At 41.7% G+C, this 24,364-nt stretch overlaps 1 protein-coding gene across 4 annotated transcripts in view; it reads left to right on the top strand.

Annotated features, from left to right (window-relative positions):
• Positions 1 to 23,881, top strand: part of PAG1 (phosphoprotein membrane anchor with glycosphingolipid microdomains 1) — a 152,718-nt gene extending 128,837 nt beyond the window's left edge. For 3 of the 4 annotated variants that reach the window (XM_054498164.2, XM_054498165.2, XM_063668933.1), the window contains 5 exons: positions 190 to 241; positions 4,257 to 4,353; positions 6,347 to 6,948; positions 11,218 to 11,277; positions 14,812 to 23,881. In XM_054498164.2, the coding sequence (XP_054354139.1) occupies positions 190 to 241; positions 4,257 to 4,353; positions 6,347 to 6,948; positions 11,218 to 11,277; positions 14,812 to 15,174 (1,174 nt within the window). In that variant the 3' untranslated portion in view covers positions 15,175 to 23,881. Of the gene's footprint in view, positions 1 to 189; positions 242 to 1,709; positions 2,785 to 4,256; positions 4,354 to 6,346; positions 6,949 to 11,217; positions 11,278 to 14,811 lie in introns of those variants that run through there. The other variant, XM_063668934.1, reaches the window with a different exon arrangement.
• Positions 23,882 to 24,364: the final 483 nt, after the last annotated feature.

The following is a 24,364-nucleotide window of genomic DNA, read 5'->3' as shown; positions in this document are numbered from 1 at the left end:
CCTCCTCTTCCCCAACACCTGCAAACGGGCCATCAAATCACTGTCTGATTTTGTCTTTGTTGACAAAATAAACATGGTTCTTAAAACGAGAGATTTAAAAGCTGATAAGAATTGGGATAGGAAAGGGTAGTGTGCGGTTGATTTTAAGGGGGCACATTTGACATTACAACATTTCACTTTTCATTTCAGGGAAAAGAAGCCGCGACAGCATAGTGGGGACCATGAGAACCTGATGAACGTGGTGAGCCTGCGCGCGTCGTCTGCCTGTCTGTCTGTCCGTGCGTGCTCCAGAACATCAGCTACTTATCTAAGTGTGCTCCCATGTGCTCACAGCCTGAGTAGAACCCACGGGGAGAGCTAAGCCTAAGTTAAACGGTGGATTCTGAAATGGATGCAGTAGTGCTGCTGCCGGAATGATCCTTAAATGGCTCCAACCTACTGCAGGGATGGGACTTTTTTGCCTCTATTAATTTGCTAGGGTTGTCATAACAAAGGACCGCAAACTGGGTGGCTTAAATAACAAGTTTGTTTCTCAGTTCTGGAGGCCAGAAGTCCAAAAATCAAGGTGTTGGCAGGATTGGTTGCTTCTGAGGGAAAGTCTGTTCTAGGCCTCTCCTGGGGCTTCTGGTGATTTGCAGCCAAACTTTGGGTGTGACTTGGTTTGTACAGGCATCACCCCAAATTCTGCCTTCATCTTCCTATGGTGACCTCTGTGTTTCACATCACCTCCCATCTATGCATAGCTGGCTGTGTCCAAGTTTCCCCATTTTATAAAGACACCAGACATATTGGACTAGGGCCCACCCTACTGTAGCACGACCTCATATTAACTAGCTTCATCTGCAATGACCCTATTTCCAAATGAGACCATATTCTCAGGTGCTGGGGGTTAGGACTTGGACATGAATTTTGGAGAGACACAGTTCAACCCATAATAACAGGTCATTAAGCTGGAGGGAGCTTGGGACCCACAATACCCTAGGTATATAACCTAGCCTTGCTGGCATTTTCTCAGCCCTCAGTATCTTACAGGGTCCTGATGATCCCGAGGCCCTCGGGGATCCACCCTGGCGGGGACAGCCTGAGAATGTCCAGGTCCTTCCTTGTCCTCTCTGACCCAGGCCCGTGCTTTTGAATGGCTGAACAGTCCTAGCCGCTGGGGAGGGGCCCATCATCACATTAGCAAGGCAGAGTTCAGAATCTGCCCTGAGTCCCGTGGCAGTGCTAAGACAGAAGATGCTTCTTGTTCAGGACATCATTTCTCAAGGTCAAGCAAAAACTGGTTGGGAGGAGAGGGTGCAAACAAGGAAGCATGGATGAGCCAAGGTCTGGTGTAAAACCCACAGCCAGCAGACGTTTGCAGAGATGACCAGGGGGCATCTCCAGTCTAGGCTTCCTGACCTGCCAATTCTCGGGACTCCTCTGGCCCAAGCAGGCAGGAAGTTGTCAGGACTCCCCGTTCCTCCTGGGACCCCCAGGATTTTCCTTCCCTCCCCTCTGCATCCACACACCCACCTCACCCTTCGCCGCTTTCCTGGGCCCTCATCACCACTCCTCCCTTTACTCTTTTTCTTGCCTTGTTCCCATCTCTGGTTGTCCACATTGTCCCCACTTCTCATCTGTTCCCAGTGCCCCTGCTCTGCCTGGTGATTGCTGCTGTGGTGGCCTCAGCAGGGAGGGTGGGAGGGATGGAGGGAACGCCCCACTGTCGCTTCTCCCTATGCAAACTCCAGGCCCCTGCCTTTCCTCACTCCACCATTCTCCTGGTGCCAGTTGGGTGGTGAGGTGGGGCTGGGGAAGGGCTCCCACTGCCATTCCTCACTTCCTTCTAGAGCAGGGGTTCTTCTGCAGTGTGGCCTGGACCTCCGCCCGCAACAGCAGCACCTGGGAGCTCCTTAGAAATGCGAATTTTCCTGGGGGTGGGGCCCAGTGAAAGGCTCACAAGCACCCCAGGTGATCCTGTTGTATGCTCAAGTGTGAGAGCCACTGGCCTAGAGCTTGGGTTCCTGCTGTTCTACTCAAGGTCGGCAGCAGCCCTGGGTAAGACAGGAAGAGAGTGGCAGGTGGATAAAAGGAAAAAGCTGGCTTCCATCCCCTGCCTTCTTCCTTATCCACCATATAATTCATTATTGCCCCAACCCATACCCTCATTTATATGGATGTGAATGTCTGTGAGAGAGCGCGAGCACACACAGGAACGCATGCTTACCCGGGCACTGGCACCCATGTACACACGCTCGCCCACCCAGGTCTCTTTAAGAGCTTTTCAGCTCCTAGATCTTATACAACTTGCGGATTCTTCATCTCATAGAAGCAAAGATTAGGAATAGTAGTTAGAGTCTAGATTATGGTAACTTCAGCTGTGATCGATTATGCTGTTATGGACCCAGCTGGGAGCCTTCCTCCCCCACACCCATGCCTGCCCATTTATAACATCATTTCTGGGATATTAGCACCTGCATTGAAAGATCCTGGCAACCTAACACAGTGACCCATCTCACTGGGGGCTCATCAGACGTGAATGAGCTGCATTGGATGGAAACAGCTGACTTCCAATACACTTTTGGATCATTGCACAGCATGAACTATCTGCTGTGTATTATTGGCTTCCAATCAAGAGTCAGAGAATTTGTGAGGCTAACTAGCAAAGGTTCGTGTGCTGTTTACATCACAACTTTCCTTGTAGAATCCTGGAGCATGAGATAGCCTCTTGGAGCATGCAGGCTGTGAGAAGAACAGGGAGCAAATCACATTTGCAGTGATTCAGGCTGCAACCTGAGACAAGTTGAGTATTTAAAGAAATATATGAACACCAACTTGCTTTCTGACTACTCTTAGCTATAGCTGAGCCAGGCATATTGTTCTGGGTAGCATCTACACATTCTATCCCTGCAGAAAACCAACTATTGATGCCATTCTTCCCTCCAAATGTCCTAAGTTTATTTGTGAGAATAAGAAAGATTTGCAGAGCTGGGCACAGTGGCTCACGCCTGTAATCCCAGCACTTTGGGAGGCTGGGGTGGGCACATCGCTTGAGGCCAGGAGTTTGAGACCAACCTGAGCAACATAGCAAGATCCCATCTCTTAAAATTTGTTTCAAATTAGCCAGATATAGTGGTGCATACCTATAGTCCCACCTATTCCAGAGGCTAAGGCAGAAGGATCTCTTGGGCCCAGGAGTTTGAGACTTCAGTGAGCTATAATCATGCTACTGCAGTCCAGCCTGGGCAACAAGGTGAGACCTCATCTTAAAAAAAAAAAAAAAAAAAAAAAAAGCTTTGCAGAGCTAATTTTCAGCGTATTATTGTTTCTGTGAACCTAGCAACCAGAGGCTTTGCTGGTTCTAAAATAGTTTCAGAAATCAATAGCATTATCTATCTCTGACCAGATTTAAGTCTGTTCCCTTCACATAACAAAGGGTGATGATGCCTTTCCACGTTTCTCATAGCATGGCATGCCTTTACCAATAATGATTTACAGCACCTATGTTGTAAGGATGAGGCTGCTGTGGTCTTTTTCAACCAGCCCCCTTCCTGCCTTGAGCTAAGGGAATTGATATCTCACAACCTGCCTATAGCCCTGTGTAGGTCACTAGTCAGGAAGCTCTGCACATGGCTTTGGAAGATTGCCAGTGCCCCTAAGATTCTGGGACAACAGTGTCTAATAGAACTTTCCGCAGTGCTGGAAGTATTCTGTATCTTCTATTGGATATGGTATCCACTGGCCACATGTGGCTATTGAGCGCTTAAAATGTGACTAGTCATCAAGGAACTCAATTTAGTTTATTTTATTTTACTTAATTTAAATCTAAAAACAGTAGCTCCCCTCAATCTGTAGTTTTGATTTCTGCAGTTTCAGTTACCCACAGTCAACCACAATCCAAAAGTAGGTGAGAACCATACAAGATAATTTGAGAGAAAGGAAGAGCACATTCACATAACTTTCATTATATTATTGTTCTATTATCAGTGGTTATTGTTAAATTACTGTACTTATAAATTAAATATCATCATAGGTATAACATATATGGATAGGAAAAGACATAGTCTATATACGGTTCAGTACTACTACTCATGGTTTTAGGCATCCACTGGGGGTCTTGAAATGTACCCTTTGTAGATAAGGAGGGACTATTGTAGGAGATTCTGTTTTCTGTTTCTGCTGTTTTAATTTTTTGAAAAAGCCATGGATCTTCTCCTCTGCTCTGTAGTCCAGATTCTTAGCAATGTGATGCATTCGTTTGTTTTTGTTTTCAGCCTTCAGACAAGGAGATGTTCAGCCGTTCAGTTACTAGCCTGGCAACAGACGCTCCTGCCAGCAGTGAGCAGAATGGGGCACTCACCAATGGGGACAGTAAGTTCTGCAAAAACACCAGCTTTCCACATAGGCCTCATCACCTCTGGAAGTCCTAGGTTTCAAAATACGTAGCTCAAAAAGTAGGAAATGTGTTATTGCTCAGTTTTAGTATTACTGGCAGCTTTAGCAGAACACCTCATTTGGATGAATAATACTACTTATTAATCCATTTCTGTGTGCCAGGCATTGTTCTAAGACTGGTACATGTACTAATTCATTTACTCTTTTAGTACATTTTAGTACATTTACATGTACTAATTCATTTACCCCATGAGAATACTGTTATTAATAATAACACTACTCTGTAAGATAGGTATTATTACTCCTCACAATTTAAAGGTGACAAAACTGGGCACATTGCTGCTGTAACAATATTACCACAAACCTCATGCCTTAAAATAACAAAATTTATTGACTTGCAATTCTGAGGTCAGAAGTCTGAAATGGGTCTCACTGGGCTAAAATCAGGGCATCCGTAGGCCTGTGGTCCTTCCTGAAGCCTCAAGGAGAATCCATTGGCTTCTCCCTCATTCTTCACATCCCTCTCTGACCCTCCCCACTCCCAATTCACTTATAGGGACCCCTGTGATTACATTGGGCCCACCTGGATAATCCAGGCTTCCAAACTCTCATCCCAGAGTCATCTAATTAACAGCCTTAATTACACCTGTAACCCTAATCCCTCCATATCCTCCACAAAACATAACACATTCACAGGTTCCAGGAATTAGGAGGCAGACAGTTTTCGGGGTCGTTCTGCCTTCCGCAGAGATGTTGCTAATTTGCCTGATATCATATAGTCAGCGGGCTATGGATCTATAATTGGAACCAGGCAGTCTGATCCCTGGGCACACGCTCAGCCACTCTGCATAACCTCTACATCATGCACTGTATACTCTTGCTGATGGAAGGAGCAGCTAGGTTTCCTTCATGCTTTAGAGTTTACACCATGCTTTCACCTGAGGTAGGAGGACATCCTGTTACCCCTGTTTACTGATAAGGAAACTGTGGGGTAATCAGGACACCAGTGCCTGTTCTCTGTCTACCATGATGTAGACAACTAGACCGGAGAGCAAAAGTTCACCCCCTCCATGATGATCAGGGATTTAGAACACACAGAGGTGTTGGTAAGTTCAGAAGGATTGGGGGATCCATTGTCATTTTTTCACGTACCCCTTGGAGACACTATTTCTAATTCCCCCAGAGTGAGACACTAATGGAATAACATGCTTACTTTGTGTCTGCATCCTAAGGGCAGGGCTTTCTGTTTCATTGAATGAGGTGTCTGCAGCACCCAGCACCATCCCTGGTGCATGGCAGGCACTCACAACACGGTTGACAAAGGGACGACTGAACAGCTTCACACAATAGCATATCTGTGGCTGGCCAAGAATTTCACATATGGTTTTTTCTAATTTGAGGTAGGAATGTTGGTGGCGGGATGAGATGGAAGCAAGGTATGAGGTGCCAGTCCCTTTGTGCTAATGGCTGAAGGGTGCATGTTTGCCCTGTAGTTTCTCTTATGTCCGCCAAACAAAAGTGACCTGTGTGAAAGGGGGTGGCTACCAATAATTCCCTCCACACAGGCAGGGGTCAGTGGGGCTGGGGACCATGGTCACTGCACATGCTGCCTTTCTGGTGTCCAGCCTCCCATAGTTCAGCTGCATCAAACTGGTCATCTTCTGGTCACATTGGACAATCTGCCTACAAGAGTCTCATTGGAGTGACATTAAGGAAAGTAATTGTGAACTACACTTAGAGCCAAGATAACTTATTAAATCTTGTATTGGGAAAGATATCATGAACAGCTTTATTTTAAACTGTGATTGAAGTAGGATACCACCTGATGGTCATAACAACTATAATTTGTGCCTGAGACTTAAATAAAAAGCACACATCTTGATTTAACCTAACTTTATATTACCTGATTCTCAGTGATGATTATTGAAAGACTTGCCTTTCTCTACTTTTAATGTGTGTGCTGCTTTAGTTCTTTCAGAGGACAGTACTCTGACCTGCATGCAGCATTACGAGGAAGTCCAGACATCGGCTTCGGATCTGCTGGATTCCCAGGACAGCACAGGGAAGCCAAAATGTCATCAGAGTCGGGAGCTGCCCAGAATCCCTCCCGAGAGTGCAGTGGATACCATGCTCACGGTGAGAAGTGTGGACGGGGACCAGGGGCTGGGGATGGAAGGGCCCTATGAAGTGCTCAAGGACAGCTCCTCCCAAGAAAACATGGTGGAGGACTGCTTGTATGAAACTGTGAAAGAGATCAAGGAGGTGGCTGCAGCTGCACACCTGGAGAAAGGCCACAGTGGCAAGGCAAAATCTACTTCTGCCTCGAAAGAGCTCCCAGGGCCCCACACTGAAGGCAAAGCTGAGTTTGCTGAATATGCCTCTGTGGACAGAAACAAAAAATGTCGTCAGAGTGTTAATGTAGAGAGTATCCTTGGAAATTCATGTGATCCAGAAGAGGAGGCCCCACCACCTGTCCCTGTTAAGCTTCTGGACGAGAATGAAAACCTTCAGGAGAAGGAAGGGGGAGAGGCGGAAGAGAGTGCTACAGACACGACCAGTGAAACTAACAAGGTGGGCACTGGCGTTTTTGTTTTGCCTTTGGGGGGTCCTGTTCTGGTTAGGAATCTAGCTGGCCCTGGAGTTGTTCTGGGAAATATCTGCAAACACTTTCCAGTTTGTTGAATGATGAGAGCTGTTTTCATGTAAGCTGTGTTTGGCTTTTTCCCCCTCCAAGTAATAAAATACCAAAAACTTGTATTTATCAAATATTTCTCTCAGCACCTTACTTGGATATTTTCACATTTTTTCCATCATGTCTAATTAGGGCCAAATCTTGTTTGCTTCATTTTGAAGTCCAGGAATTAAACAGAGAAACTGGACTCTGCCCACACATTTTACCCACTCTGCTTGTTGGCTGCCTCAGCAGCATGGTGACCTTTCCCCTTCCAGGACCCCCAAAAATCAGCATGCATAGCAACAGGCACCATGGTAACCAACTCACAGGTGCCCCTGGTTATATCTGATTGTACAAACCTTCATATAAATCAATAGGAGATCTTATTTTGTGAACATTTCTAAACTATAGCCTATACTTCCTAAATTTAGATATTCAACAAAGCTGTAAAATGCATTAGCAATCCACACCTTCTGTATGTGTCTGATAACTTGATATCTGAGCCACGATGAAGTTCACATCCCTAGTTATTAAAATCTCTTTGAGATTTAACTAGGCCCATCTACTTCAGGCAACTAATAATTCATTTCTGTTTTCTACACAGAAAAAGAGGAAGGTTCTCTCTTCTATTCAGATTTTAGTAGGAAGGACAAGTAGCAGGTTAGACAGTCACTAGTAGCCTTAAAAACCTTCCATAGTTCATGGCCAGAGGCGAACCCTCACTCTGTTTGTATAAATTAGACCAAGAAAGTCATTCTTTGTGCTGTTGTTCTTTGAATGCATTTCAACTTTTCGTATTATCCATGAAATCAGCTGTTGAGAGCACCAATAAAAGGTTTATGAACATGTTCATAAAATGCAAAAATGCAGTCCAATTTTTGCCCTTCATAGAACCAAAGACCGTAAACCTGATGTAAAGTTCATGCTGCCTAAACCAGATAAAGCTTTTTACTTACAAGCATTAGAAAGATAAGACGCTGAGTTGTCTAACCATTGCTAGTAAACAGTTCTCCAGATTTCACGTTAAAAACTAGAAATACTCATCTGGAAATAAAATTATACTTCCACAATATAGTAAAAATGAGTAATCCATCATCTTTATATAAACAACCCTAATTTTAAGTGAGTTGAGGGTTTGAAGTATTTAATATTCATTCATTTATTTAACAAAAGATCTTAATGAGCACCTGCTGTGTGCCACACAGTCTTCTAGTGCTGGAAACAAAACATGTACATGAACAAAATCCCTGCCCTGTGGAACTTACATCTTAGTGGGAAGAGACAGACATAAAGTTTAAAGTTTATAAGAGAAAAAAATAGAAACAAATAAGGGGGACTGAGAAAACAGGCGGGGAGTACAGTTTTGGATAGAGTGGTCAGGGTCTGCCCAGCTATGAAGGCGACATTTGAGTTAAAGGAGCCAAGGGGGTGAGGTTTGTGCTTTTGTGGAAAGAGCACATGAAGCAGAGGGGATGCCCAGTGGGAGGCCCCTGAGGCTAGAGCTTGCAACTGGCTTTTTAAGGGAAGAAGAGGGGACTGCTGTGGCTGGAGAGGGAAGAGCAAGGACCGCAGTGAGGAGAAAGAGAACCAGAGCTCAATCCTGGATGGCCTTGGCTTATAGTCTGAACACTAATAATGTCACTAGAGTCCCGAGCAGCAGAATGGCACAAACCAGCGTATGTTTTCAAAGGATCCCTCTGACTCCAGTTTTGAAATAAAGGGTAGAAGTGAGGAGAACAATTGGGTGGTGACTCTAATAAACCAGATTAGAAATGGCCGTGGCCTGGATCAGGGAAGAGACAGCGGAGGTGATGAGAAAAGCTAAGCCAGAGCCAAGAGATTTGCTGATGGATCCTACATGTAGTAAGATAAAGAAGACGCAGTGATGAGTACGAGGCTGGGCCCAACATGTGGGAAAGATGGAATTGCCATTAACTGAAATGAAGAGGATACAGGCAGAGCAGGTTTTGCGGGGAGAACCTGCATTCAGTGTTGGGTATGTTTAACTTGAGATACCGATTGGACTTCCAAGTAGAGCTTATCAGATGGTAGCTGGATTGATGAGCCGGGTAAAGAGGAAAGGCCAGGGCTGGATTTGCTGATGTGGGAGTCATCCACAGAATGTGGTTTTAAAAGTCATGAGATTGGATGAGGTCACAGGATAGGTGAGTGTAAATAGAGGCTGGAAGAGCTCCAAGAATAGAGATCCGGAAAAGGAACCAGCAGAAGAGACCAAAGTAGGAAACAAAAACAGGAAAGCTGTGGAGTCCTGGCAGCCAGTGAAGAACGTGTCCAGGAAGGAAGGAGTGGCAGGCCGCTCTACCGAGTGCAGCGGGTAGGTCAGAGAAGGTGAGTCTCGTTGGTGCCCTTGACAAGAGCAGTCTCTGTGGAATGGTAGAGGCAGAAATGTGACTGAAATGGATTAGAAAGAGAATAGGAAGAGAAAAATTGTTTGGTTGACTTTTTAGACAACTCTTTAAAAGATTTTGCTATAAAGAAGTGAGACAGGCTGGGCGCAGTGACTCATGCCTGTAATCATAACACTTTGGGAGGCCGAGGTGGGTGGATCACTTGAAACCAGGTGTTTGAGACCAGCCTGGACAATGTAGCAGCACCCTGTCTCTACAAAAAATACAAAAATTAACTGGGCATGGTGGTGTGCACCTGTAGTCCCAGCTACTTGGGAGGCTGAGGTGGGACAATGGCTTGAGCCTGGAAGGTCAAGGCTGCAGCGAGCCAAGATCACGCCACTGCATCCCAGCCTGGATGACAGAGTGAGACGCTGTCAAAAAAAAAGGAAGTGAGATAATGAGTAGGTAGAATTTCGGAGTAGGACTAGGTTTGTTTTGTTTTTAGAATGAGAGAAACAACAGCATGTTTGCATGTGGCTGGGAATGATCCCACACTGGGAGAATTCCTGGCTCAGTATTCACATATAGGTATGTGGAGACAGGGTCTAGTGTGTAGGAAGGAGGGGATCGCCTGAAGGAGGAACATGGAAAATCCATTTGACAGGGAGGAAAGAAAATAGATTAATGCAGAGGCTGAGGGTGGGGGTAAGAGTTGATACAAATTTCTTTTGATTCCTTCAGTTTTCTTAGCCAACTAGGAAGCAAGATCATCTGCTCAGAGTGAAGATAGGTGAGGAGGTGTTGGAAGTCTGGGGAGAAGAGGAGAAGATGCAAAGTAGACTGTGAGTTCAGCAGAGACTGGGTGTATTGGGGAAGCATCGGATGATACGGAGTGGCTTTAAGGGCTCACTAGAGGGTTGAGTTCACGTATGATTGGCAGTTGACTATGGAGCTTAAGCTTAGTAAAGCAGTACAGGACACCAAGGAGAAGGGCAGACGTTGAAAGCGTGAATGGGTCCCAATGGTGTTGAAGGAGCATTGGAACTGAGTTACAGAAGGAGTGAGCTTTGACAACAAGCGCTGGTCTGCAAGGGGTTGCAAGGAGTTGGGCTGGTGGAGAGGCTGTGGTTTAGAAAGGCCTGGGGTGCAGCCATGAGGGTGCTGAGGCCGGGGGTGGACATGGAGAGGGGACACAGATAGAACACAAAATCAGTGGGGGCAGGGGAAGTCAAGGAACTGAAGGGCGGGATTTAGAAGGATACACGTTTGTTGAGGTCACCAAAAATTAAGACAAGGGATGTGTTAGAGAATCAGTAAACCAAGAGCCAAAATCCTTGAGAAATCAGGCATGGGGCAAGACACAAAGTGTGAGTCAGTTTCTCCATTAGCTTTGAAGTTTCCAAATGACTTAAGGATCATTCTGATGATGCCAGCAAACTGTAGAAGTATAAAATTCAGGCATTTGATAAAGAAACACCAGGTTTTTAAATATTAATCCTCCATGGATGATCAATCCTTCAGTGACAATTAGGAATTGAAACAGTATTCTAAATAATTATTTTGGCTTCTTTGTACCTACAGATCCAAATACAAAATTAGAGGAAATTTCTCTAAGGATAATACTACTAGATATCCCTGAACATCATACATGTGGTAATAGATTGCATAAGTGTTTGTTTCTCTTCCCATAATTTCTTCGTGGTTCCATAAAAATCATTTGAAAACGTTTCTAGACAGATTATGAGGAAACGTGCAAAAGAAAGGTTACATTGTTAACGTCAAACTACTTTCCTTGGCTTGCGTTTGTTCTGACAGAGATTTAGCTCATTGTCATACAAGTCTCGGGAAGAAGACCCCACTCTCACAGAAGAAGAGGTAAGTTTTGTTTCTTTTTAAAAAGAGAAAACTGTAGTAAAGAATAGAGCTCCTCCCCTTGAATAAATGCACTGTAATGTTACCCTTTGAAAGAGCTGAAATATTCTCCTATGCCTATTTTTGGAGATCAAGACTTGGGATGTTGGTTTTATAATGGCTCGGAGAGATTGACGGGCAGGCCAGACAAGAAGGATGGCAGGACAAGCAGTCAGCTCAGGAGAAGAAACTGAGCAGGAAAGCAGGGTCAGGAAAAATAGAGAGGGCAGGGGAGAAGAGTGAGAAGAGAAAAATTCCAGCATGGGAGCAGTCAGCAGTCAGGAAGACCACATCAGAAGGAAATGAATCATGGTTTGGAAAATTCAGGAAATTAGAACAGGTGAGTGTAGGGAATTTGCTCCCGCCTGGGAGACAGAAAGAGGAGTCTCCGTGTGGAAATTTGGATGCTGAGAGCAGATTAACTTCAGTAAGTACAGTTCCAGGCTGGAGCTAGGGTCAGACATAGCAGCCAACAAGAGCAGATCGCATATTCCCAAGCACCAGGGTGCAAAATTCACGAGTTAGATTTTCAATGAAGCATTAAAATTGTTAAAGCCAGTATTATATATATATACATATCCATATGTATACATATACATATCCATATGTGTACATATCCATATTTCATATGTATATATATAAATGTTGAGCTGTGCTCAGAGAGCTAAACACCTTAATTGATCTAGCTGCATATAGCTTCTATCTGGAATTCCTAGCAGAGTAAATTGTTTACATGTACAAGAGCAAAGTACATATGCAGGTACATCACTTCCTGTAGGACTCTGAGTAAAGCAGTAGAATATGGACATAGACACCCACATTGAATGTTCAAAGAGCAAAAATGCTTTCCCTAGGTGATATTGCCCACCCTCGTCCATGTTTCTACCTCCAGAATGGACCTGCCATCTGTCTATCTGGTTGCACAGACCAAAACCTAGGGGTCATCTCGATACTTCCTTTTCCTCACTGTCCTCCAACAAAGTCAATTGCCGAGACCCATCAGTTGCACCTCCAAACTGTTTTCTTTGTGTACCCACCTCCCTCAAGCCCACTGTGGCCGCCCTTCCCTAGGCCAGAGCAGTCCCCTCCTGCTGGTCCCTGGCAGCTCCTTGGCCTCCCTCCACTCTGTTTTCTACTCTGCAGCCAAAGTGATCCCATTTGGGACAAGAAGTTAAAATATATAGGAGTTCTGGGAATTAAAGACTATGTAAAATTTTAAATTGCTCCTTATCTTACATTTGTTTGTATTTTTTGAAACAGGACCTAGTTATACTGATGAATTTTTAACATGACGTAACTATGACTCACAGACATTCATTTTAGGACAAAGAGGAAAAATAAATATAAAAGTTTTTTTGTATTTATGTAATTTAATGTTAAACAGTCCAGACTGAAGCTGAGATCTGAGCTTTAAGTTCTATTATCCCAATTTAACAGAATGTTGTGGAAAGGATTGATTAGAAAAAGAAGAGAAATGGGGAAAAGGAAGAGAGTAACATGAGAATATAGCAACAATTTACAGACTGAGGAATAACAATGAAAGTTTTAAAGAGAAAAATTGAGAAGCTAAATAGCAAGGGGACTGGAAGAGAAACTTGTATACAAAATAAAAATAATAGTCATAATAGTCATAGAAAATAGTCAAAAGGAATATGAGAAGACTCGAGAAGCTTTTATAGAAGTTGAAATGTACAGTGAGACCGTCTCCACACTAGGTTCATTCCCAGAGTCAATATTAAATTGCAAGTTAACGAATGAGGACAAAGGCCAAGAAGACCAAGTACTCTTACAAAGAGTGAGGGGCATTAATGGCAGGGACCAGGGGGAAGAAAGCTGAGGAGAGAAGCTAACGGTGGTGAGGGGCTGACTCTCATTGTTACAATCTAGGTCAAGGTACACTTGTCCTCCTTGATGTTACCAGGTGATGAATGAACTGGTATGCCGTCTCCCCTCACCACTGTCATCCATTGTTTACCCTTTTATAATCTGTCCACATATAATTTTTGGCTTGGACCACCATTTAGATAATACATTCTGTGTTTGCACTTCATTATAAACAGCAGTGAATTTTTTTATTAAATTCAAAGAAATTATAATTCTTCTATTCTGAGAGCAGTTTTTTCATTAAAACCTCTAAGGTGAGAATGTTAATCATTTCATATTCATTAGGACAGTCAGATCAACATAGCAAGAGTTTTCCAAAGACTGTTTTTCTGAACTTCAAACCCTTGGATTGTCAAGGCCTCACCAAACTGAACCAGCCACCAGCCTGTAATGAAAAGTTCTAATTGCAAATGACCAGTTAGCATGTGGCAGGCCTGTCTTAAGAAGCTTTTGAGGCCAGTGGAAACTTCACCCGCAGTATGTGAGAAAAGTGAAAGCAGGAAAATGTCCCTCAGCCCTTGGGAAGCCAGGCATCTGTGAGGACGCATGTTCATGTATTTCCTGGGTATTTGAATGAATCAAATCACTATGATAAAAATAAACACAGGTAATGAAGTGTATTTTTACTTATTTCCAACCGTGATTTTTCACAATAAAATAATACTCCCCAAAAGTCTCCTAATTAGTACATTTAATCTTCACAATGAATGAAATCCCTGTTGATATCGGAGGTGATACAGGATTTATTAGTGAGACTGTCAGGGTGTGCTTGGAAAGCCACTGGCTCTTAATAGTATCCTGTAAGTTGTCACTTCTGACTTGGCTGGTTGCAAGCGAGAATGAGTTTTCCCACTGAAGAAAACTAGACCTGAACTGTCAATGTCTGTTTAACCAGTAATACGCAACTAAGTCAAAAAATAATGGACAGGAATACCCTTTCAGATATATGTGTACCACCAACGAGAATCCAGCAACGGGTGTTGGAGACCACTGTGATGCAGGAAGCATGGAGTAGTCTAATTCAGAGTTCTTATACTTTACTGGCCATCAGAATCAGCACCGGTTGCTGGGCCCCAGCCCCGAGGTTCTGATTTGGTGGTTCTGGGATGAGGCCTGAGAACTTGCCTTTCTGACAAATTCTCAGATCCTGCTGCTGCTGGTTTACAGCCCACACTTTGAGAATCACTGGTCTACCATGTGTTTTCTGTCCTTTTTTGTAAAGCAGTGGAGCCCTTTTTCAGGCAAAATATCATTCTGATACAGAAATGAAATAAAACACATGCTGTGGTCAGGTCCCCGGGGGCTTCGGGAACGTCCCACTCCACCTCTCCTCAAATTCCTCGGCAGACCCAAGAGAACTGGGTCTTCATGGAATTAAGAACTGGGTTTTCATGGAATTAAGGGAATATGACTGATCTAGTTAACACAGTTGAAGATAATGTGTGTAATTATTCTCTAGTAATGTGCTCCGTAATTAGTACAGATGAGAAAGAACAAATCTTTAAGGAGTACACACACAGAAGCCCAGGAGTGCTCAGTATGTAGCTTGTCACTAAAAAGAGGGAGGGGGAAGTCACAGCTGGAAGTTTATTCAACTCTCCCTTTGTTTCCTAGATCTCAGCTATGTACTCATCGGTGAATAAACCTGGACAGTTAGTGAATAAATCGGGACAGTCGCTTACAGTTCCGGAGTCCACCTACACCTCCATTCAGGGGGACCCACAGAGGTCACCCTCCTCCTGTAATGATCTCTATGCTACTGTTAAAGACTTCGAAAAAACTCCAAACAGCACACTTCCACCGGCAGGGAGGCCCGGCGAGGAGCCAGAGCCCGATTATGAAGCGATACAGACTCTCAACAGAGAGGAAGAAAAGGCCACCCTGGGGACCAATGGCCACCACAGTCTCGTCCCAAAGGAGAACGACTATGAGAGCATTAGTGACTTGCAGCAAGGCAGAGATATTACCAGGCTCTAGCAACCCAGAAGACAACCCTGGGTAGCCTGTGATCAGTGTCTGGGGACGTTTCTTCTGTGGAAGAGAAGAAGTGACACAAACCTATACTTCATATGCTGCTTTAGTCACCTGAAGATGGTTGGAGAGGCCCTAACTGTTCTCCCAGTTGTTCAGTTTCTGAGACAGAGAGGTACGGACTAGGCTGCACCTGAGTGTGCCCCTGCCTGCCAGACGGACAGGCACACCCAAGCACATCTCCCTGCTGCACCCTCACTGCCCACAAAAGATCCCAGCTGTCAGTGGTCTCATCTCATTAGTGAGGAAAAACTGCACTCACCAAAGACCGCAATGCCCCCGGCCTAAAGTACTGCTATTCAGAAGAGCAGGTTTTTCTTCCTCTCTTTCCTTTTCTCTGTCTGCTATTGACTTTAAGGCTTTTTCCCCCTTGAAATGTCCAGATTCCTATGGTTCATTCCAAGGAAATTTTCACACAAAGCTTGGCCTTTGCCTTCAATGTAGGTGTTTTAGGATGGTGACAAACCATGGCTGCTGCTTTCTGCCCAGCTCGCCAGTCCTCCCCAAAGAGCTGCGCATCAGCACCTGGGAATCTGGACCCTGCGGGTGAAGGGACTGGGGAGGGACGTCCCTGGAGTCTCTTCTGTCTTTGTTCCTTCTTATTTTGGCATTCTATATCAGCAGCCTCTCCCCAAAGTACTTGAAGTCAGTTTTAGATGCTTTATTTTATTTTTCCAGTCAAAAACGTGTTTCCCCCAGTGTTTGAAAACTCGTCCGAGACTTTTCAGTATTTTCCATGAGTATTGTGGTACTTCTAGACTTGTTTAAGCCCAGAACTCATTCCTTCAAAACAGAGAGCCTTAATCTTTATGTTGGGACACAGACCACATATTTGGACGGCGGCCATGCATCCATCTCTGAAGGGCTGTGGACATGAATGTGTATTTCGCGTGGTCTCCGCTGCCCACACCAACAGTGTGGCATCTCATAAGTTAACTGCTACCCTAAGGTAGTCTAAGATTAAAATGTAAACATTTATTTTTGTTATATAAGTTTATAAGATGTTTTATGTTCAATGCCTAATTTCTCAAAAGTGCCAGAAAAAAATGTATATTAACTATTTTGATTTTATGTACAATGATTTATACTCTCCTTTTGAAAAGATATCATAAAGCACATAAGCTAGATCATTACAAGGAGCTGTTATCTTTTTTCTGATCAAGTGTTTAAAACACTGATGGTTTTTAAAGACTCACCTTTTTAAATGGTACTTGGAGCTCCTGATTCAAATTACCTACACCCCCTAGAGAAATAAATGGAATATACATGAATAATCATTTTCAGTGGTTTATGGTGGGCAATATTGCAATATTTGAAATGTAAAAATGGAAAGAAGAACAAAATATGATGAGAGGTGGCTGTGAATTATAAACCTCATAAAAGAGTCATAATTCCATTAAGGTTTAATTATATTTTTTCAGAAAACAGTGAGGAATTCTGTAGTCCAGTGCTTGCCAATGCAAATTGCCTATTGGAATCTTCTTCCAATATTTTACAAACATCAGTGGCTGAAATAGCTCAGAGTAAGAGCTCAGCCTGGTTTGAATTTAATCATCTCTTTAGATCTTATAAGGCCAGCATTAGGAAACTTGTTCACTTTTCATTTTCAAAGGAGCCTAGTTGAAGTGCTGTTATGAGTGTGGGCTATGGAAAGACAGCTTTTCCTACACTGATAAAGAAAAAAATGAGGAAATTATTTCATCCCATTGTGACATCTGTGACTTCCTGGATTTAATAATCTTGCTGTTTTTCCTCTTTATGACAAAGAATATAATTGGGAGGATGAAGTGTCTTAAAAATTGTAGAGACCAGCTCACTGGAATGTTTTTCCATCCTGTATTCACGGCTTGACTTTGTGACTGCTCTACACTGCATTTCTGACATTGCGAAGTGAGCTATGTTGAGGTAAACTGGTTGGTTGTCATTATTTTGCAGTCAGCCTGGTCTCTCCCATGACGATGTCATGTGCATAAGCACAATCATCACTGATTAGAAGATCATAGCGGAATACCGTTGGATTAGAGAGAAGTTTGTACCTTGCATTTCTCTGAATTCTAGTCTCTCATAAGCACTGCTTTGCCTGGTGATTTTCACTGCTTTGTGTTAATGACTTTGAGTGATCTCTCACATGATGGGGTTCTTTAGTACATGGTAACAGCCATGTCATCTTACACAACTAGCATTTGCATGCTGTAGTAACATCCTTTATAGGCACCTTACAGCTCAAAACTTTTGTTTCATTTCATGCCTTACTTATCAAAAAGGCAGGAAAGTAGGTATGATCTCTGAAGTAAAAAAAAAAAAAAAAAAGAAAACCTTTTTATAGAAAGCTCATAAATAATCATGTCATTTTGCAATTTCATTACCAAAATTTTCCCCAGAAGTTTTCAAATATTAGTTCTGCAATGTGGCCATGAAATATGCACTGAAATATACCTTTTAATTTGAGAACCAGTGGTTACAATAAGCTGTGATATAAAGTATTTTCAGTGTACTTTTAAAGGAACTATAAGGCCCTCCAGCATAAACGCTAAAAGAATAGATGGTAGCACAGGCCATGAGGGCTGGGGGAGAGAAGCAGAGTGAACCTTAGAAAGATGGCTCAGTTCTTTGGAGCACTGGATATTTTACTGAAGTGTATTTACTGAGGCACCATCACTGTTTTGACTATACAGTATAGTTTTTCATAAATTTCATCACATTTGCTTTGTTCAGAATCTGGGCTTGAATCTTTGAGTTGGACAAAAGCCTATGGCTTCTTTTAAAAAGTTTCACCTTGAGCTAATGCTACAGTTTAAATAAAATGTATGAAAGGTAGTTATCAAAAACAATTTGTATATTTAAAATTCTATTTTGACATCCATTTTTTACAGCGAATTATAGCAGGTTATGTGAAATTTAAAAATAAATTTTAGGAAATTTTTTTTATCTTGTAAGTAAGAATTATAAATCTATCTCAGTTAAAAGTAGGATCTTTGTTTTTATTCAGATATTTTGAAGGTTTAGAAGCATTTTGTATGCTACTTTTGGTATTTCTTAAGTATAGTCAGCAGGAAAGGGTAACCTGTTTTATGCGAAATTTTTTTAATTTGTCAAATGTTTTTAGTGTGTCTACTTTCTGAAATAGTCTCAATATCCTGTCTGTATCCTAGGCAGATAACTACACAAGAACAAAACGCTATATAGAAAAGAAAATATTTGAGGAAATCTTAAATTCTATAAGAAAGTAATTCTTGCAAGAATGTTGGCTACATATTTTTTTTCTGTCTTGAATAAATTACATCATTAGGTCTGTTGAAGCTTTTGAAGCTACCACTATTCTTTGTGGGAAAAAGGCTAATTACTGATTTATCTGCCCTCAAAATCCCAGAGTTACTTCTAATTGAGTACTAAATTAACAGTAAGTAGTTAACACAGAGAACTAAACTTTAACCGCATTATGTCACTGTATATATTTCTCATGATTTTTGCCAATTAGAGCATTTACTTAACCAGTAATAAACTACACACACACACAGACACCACACACACACACATACATATATGTGTGTGTATATATACTTGGCTCTGAAACAACTCTGGTGCTTAATTAGGATATGTTCTATTATGTATTTTGAATGTTTATCCTGCTAGTGTGATGAACTTTTGTTGGAAAAGCAGAATTAGAAGGAACAGTTTTTCAATCAGTTTCATTTAGTAATTACAGGAAAACCTTGAGTTGCTCTAATTTAATTTTTCCAATTAATACATTTAGACTTTAAATTGCATCCATAATTCTCTTGGCTGAAAAACAGTAGTATTTTAAGACAGTTTTGTTATACATGTGACTTACTTTTGACTCAGCCTGAGAGGAGGAAATGTAAAGAGATAAGAGATTTGGCCTAAAGCAGCAAGAGACTAGTAACCTTGAGCCAGGATGAAGCCAAGACAACGTGACTCCCAAGTAGCAGGAGCAGAGGTCGGTCACCTGTGGCATTCTGTTTCATTCCCTTTTAAAATTATGAGACTTTATAGGCAGTGTAAAACATAAGCAGGCAGCGATGTGATAGGATGTGCAAAAAAGCTGATCTGATACCATGGCTATAATTACAGAGCTTTAGTTCAATTAGGATTTTGTAAATGAGAAAATGACCTTTTTTTCCAGTGCCCCTTGTAATAGTTAATATGAGTCCATGCAATCTTGTGATGCCATTCTCCTGAAGGTGTTGATTTCTGGTACCCAGCCAGCTTAGCTTTGGCTGCTGGAAGCACAGCAGGTACTGATGATTACTTCCTGGAAATCTTGACAGGCTTATTGTACTGTGTAATGGGGAAAAGTTAAAGTATAATGTTTGGTGTTAATAAGTGACTGATGTGAAAATAGGAACATGTGTCTTTAATATCAAATATGGCTTTATTTGCAGTGAAATCTAAATTCCTTATTCCACGGTAGTATTTTCTTGCCCTGTGTTGTATATTTTCCTAAATACATTTTTCCTGACAGTGGCTTTAGGCCAGTTGATCACACTTAGACTGAAAGTGTTTAACTTAAAGAGATCAGTCCAGAAACCATGATAAATTAGAATCTTTATCTGGAATTACCAAATTAAAATTTAAAATCATGGTCCAGAAGAGAACAAACATTCATGGTTTTTTTTTAATCCCACTGCTCATTTTTAGGTCTGTGTTTACATCTAGTCTCTACTATTTGTGAAGTATGTCATTTTTTTTTCAAGTTCTTCTTTGACTTAACTGAAAAATAATATTCCAAATTCTTAATTTAACATGAAAAGAGAAATACAATTTTTGCTTAAAAGACATTTTTTAAAAAGCGTTCAATTCGGTAATCATTTCTGTTAATACGGGAAGTTTTTTTGGCTTGCCAGTTATATACTGTGGGTATTTTTTTAAATGTGCTATCCTTGGGTTGTCTCATATCACCTTGCGTAATCATGTATTACAAAGGTTGGTAATTGTCATTTCTCAGATGTCTGTATGTTACATTGGCAGCAGTAAAATGTTTTAATGTTACCTTTTAAATAATTGTGTTGTATTAACATGGCTCATATTTTCTGGGGAAACTTGAAATATATCTAAACAAAAAAGGTCTTTTATAAATAAGAATTGGCATTTCATTGTTAATGTTTTTTCCTCATAAAAATAGTTACACCAAAAGTGACATACTGTCTATTACATGGGCCCAATCAGTATTAAAGTACTCCCCTTACTCAAAAATATTAAAAAATAATTCATGACACTTAGTAGCATTTTCATTGATTGTTTCAAAAGATCTTCATAATGGTCAAATTGTCCAATTCACAAAAGAGTGAGAAAGTTGTTTTCAGTACTGGGAATTTTTAAACCTTAGTTTTAAGACCAAAAATATCTCTTATTAGCTTGAACATTTTGTGATTACTTTTCCCTCCCCAGATCTAGTCCTTTAAGGAGTAAGTCTAAAGAATGAGGCCATGAAGTCACTATTTCCTCCCACCTCAGTTTGTCTCCTGGTACTTAGCTGGCCTATCGCTTTGTGTAGCAATACCCCTGGGTCTCTTCCCCACTCAGCCTTCTGTGTCTACTATTCACAGGACATGCCATTATGTCTTTCCAGTACGGATCACAGTGCTGCCATATCACAGACGGCATAGAACCATGCCTCATCACAGCTCTGCCCAACTCACAGGCTGCCAAGATGAGGCCACAGGTCCACCTAGGGCGGCAGATGCTGGTGCTATTTGTCATGACTTTTGCCAAAACACGTACACTGTTGCTCACATCTTTCATAAGAATGGTTGACACTAAGGGGCCATGGAAAAGCACTTTTAAAAAATTATGTGGTGGAATCAAACTCACAGAGGCAGAAATGTTAGCGCCATGCTCTAACCAAGTAAGCTTAGTGTTCCCCACAGTGCTCTCCTGGGTCTCCTCAAGTGGCAACCCCCACTGTTCAGCATGTGGAAGGTAGATCCTTATGACAACACCAGACCCATAGTTACCAGGAAAGAAAAAGGAAGCTGAGTGTTGTGAAGGGGAAGAAATCCTTTTTATAAGAAGTAATCATTTTTAGGCCGGGTGCAGTGGCTCATGCCTGTACCCAGCACTTTGGGAGGCTGAGACAGGTGGATCACTTGAGGTCAGAAGTTTGAGACCTGCCTGGCCAACATGGTGAAACCCTGTCTCTACTAAAAATGCAAAAAAAATTAGCCAGGCGTGGTGGCATGTGCCTGTAGTCCCAACTACTCAGGTGGCTGAGGCAGGAGAATCACTTGAACCTGGGAGGCAGAGGTTGCAGTGAGCTGAGATCGCAACACTGCACTCCAGCCTGGGCGACAGAGCAAGACTCCATCTCAAAAAAAAAAAAAAAAAAAAAAACCTTTTTAAAGTAAATTGAGTGTAAAATGTTTTCGCCATGAAGCCATTGCACCCTCTCCCCCAGGAAACAGTGCCTAAGGATGATGTCAAGTTAACAGCCAGTTTGCTCTGATCCCCCAGGACCTAAGAAAACAGTGAGTGCTTCAGCATGCAAAGGTAGAGCTACCAGATAAGGAGAATAACTTGGCCATTTATAGCAAACTGCCTGACTTTGGAGTGAGAAACCAAGCACCTTCTAGGTCCTAGGATAGGTGAATTGGAGGTGCAGCTACTGAAGTTCTCATTTTCTACATACTTCAGGAGCCAGGGTGTTTCATTTTGGTTTTGTAAAACTTTGCTGTAAGTCATCACAGTTAATTCTTTGAATGGATATTCTAGAGTGTAACTTTTTTTCAAAATTAGCAGAACAGATATCTCTGCTCATTCTCTTTATACATTTAGTTTTTTAAAGTTCCCCTAGTATACCTGTTAGGCACTCTAAATAGGACACAGTTAAAGCTAAAAGAAGGACCAGTTGCTCCCTAGAGCCTACAATTCAGAACTATCTTGTTGTCATGTCCTGGTTTGGTTTGGTTTGTTTTTAACTCAACAAGTTGGAAACCATGAGTTTAGAGCAAACTGTTTCCTTTTCTTAAGCTTAAAGAGAATTTTTTTTTAATCTTTAGCTCCTCATTTAGGTAATGAAGGCTTCCCTGAAAGACAGCAGTGCCCTTCTCTAGAAGAAGAGCCTGGGACCAAAAGCCTGAGTCTATGGGTTGAGGATTTTGAGCATTCCTTTGACAAGCTTCTATGTATTTTTAATATAAGACTCATAAATGAACCTGATGTGGTGTTCACGACCCATCCCTTAAGCATGCTTGCTTTTTTTAACTTTACTTTTTGAGTATAGGACTTGTCTTGTTTTTCCTGGAGCCATGCTAGGATTTAATTCCTATGTGCCACTGCCCGCCCATGTCCTGGAAGATGGCCATGCCTGCAGCAATGCTCGTGTCTTGAGGAGAAGCAATGTGAAAAGCATCAGGAAAGCTGAACTTTACGTTCAAGTCAGCAAACATTTGTGAGCATTCTAGTATGCTTGCGACCTTGACACTTTTTAAAAATTATCTTTTTATTTGCTTCGAGTATCAACCGTATAGTTGACTCTAGTGCGGCAAAGGGAGTAGGGATTAGAGCAAAATTCGGACTTGCTGCCCCTGTGTGTCTCAGTTCTCATGTCTCTCTGGGAAATGTGTTGGCCCAATTCCCTATCTGCCACTCTGAGTCTCTTGAGTAAATGTGTGTAAATGAGAAAAATTATCTCAAAGATTTAACTTATTATTTAGATATTTTCTTCTTTTTAAACTCAGGAATAAACCTGGTTTGTAGATAACATAATATGGCTACTAGAGCTATAATTGGATAGGTGACTAGAAGCATTCTTTCAAATATATTTCTTGTAAAGACATTTACTTTTTTTAACTAGGAAAAGAAACTCCTCATATTAAAATAAACATTTCCATAAGCACTTTCTAGAAGAGTGTAGCATCCGTCTACCATCCATCCCAGAGTGTTTGTATCTTGCTCATAGTATTTCAAAAATTTTTATGGGTGAAAAAAATGCACATTTTTTTATTTATTGGAAAAGTGTATTGAGTTGTTGAATTAAATTCTCAAGTGGGACAATTTAATGTAAAGAGAAACATTGGTTTTGGAGACAAGAGCACAGGGCTGTGGTCCCTGTTCCAGCATTGACTTTACTGTGTGACCTCGAGCAAATGATTTAACTTCTCTGTGCCTCAGTTTCTCCATATACAAAATGGGGATAATGATACTAACCATTGCCTACCTCATAGAGATGTTATGGGGACAAACAAAATAATAGAGATAAGCACGAATGCTTTCAACTCTTCGGAAGAAAGGTGCTATATAAGTTGAAGTTGTGTTTTTAATGATCCAATTATTAATTATGTTTAGGGTTTAAATAACAATACTGTTAGTCATGTTAAGAATAAGTTTTGTTTTGATGCATATTTCCACTTCTCTTCTGTGGCCAGATCTTGATCATTCAACCAGTAATGGTACCTGAGGAACTGAAATGGGTATTTGTTTTCTGTGTGTTTCTGCCGGTAGTATTTCAATTCTGAATATCCAGAAAAGACTGGAGTTTAACTTGTAATATCTTATAGTTTACATGTAATAAAACTTATTCAAGCTATATATAAAAGTATGATTACATGTAAATAGCAGGTATGTTGTAATTAAAGGCACTTATCAAATTGTCTTTGTTCTTTTTTAATTGTAATAAAAGTCAGTTTTATATAAAGGCTTGTTAAAATTTATTTGGTATTTGAAACGGTTAAGAATGGCTAATTTATATACCTTTCATGCATTACCAGGGTTTCGGGATTCCAGCAGTCAACTCACCACCATAACAGGAAAGATAATGTTCCCGGTAATCAGATCAAAGTGTGTAGAGGTTAGCATCAAAAACTTTGCAGAAAAGGACCCAAGTTTGAATCCCAGCTGCATCATGACTTTGAGGAAGCTGTTAGACTTCTTTGTGCCCTCCTTTCCACATTAGGAAATGGGGGATTATAGTATAGAACCTGCTAATGGGGTTGTCTTGGGGATTAAATGGGATATTAAGCATGGTACCTGGCAAGGTGCTAAGTGCTCTGTGCGTGGTAAGAGACCATCTTCACAACAAGGCTGGGAAATTTTTGATGGCATTTACCCACACTTGCCAAGCACTCCTATGAAGATGTGCAACTTGAGAGCAACTAATTCCCCAGGCCAAGAGGAAAAC

Source organism: Pongo pygmaeus, chromosome 7, assembly GCF_028885625.2.
Source record: "Pongo pygmaeus isolate AG05252 chromosome 7, NHGRI_mPonPyg2-v2.0_pri, whole genome shotgun sequence".
Classification (NCBI taxonomy): Eukaryota; Metazoa; Chordata; class Mammalia; order Primates; family Hominidae; genus Pongo; species Pongo pygmaeus.
Note: the sequence above shows the minus strand (reverse complement) of the source record. Positions and strands in the feature narration are given on the sequence as shown.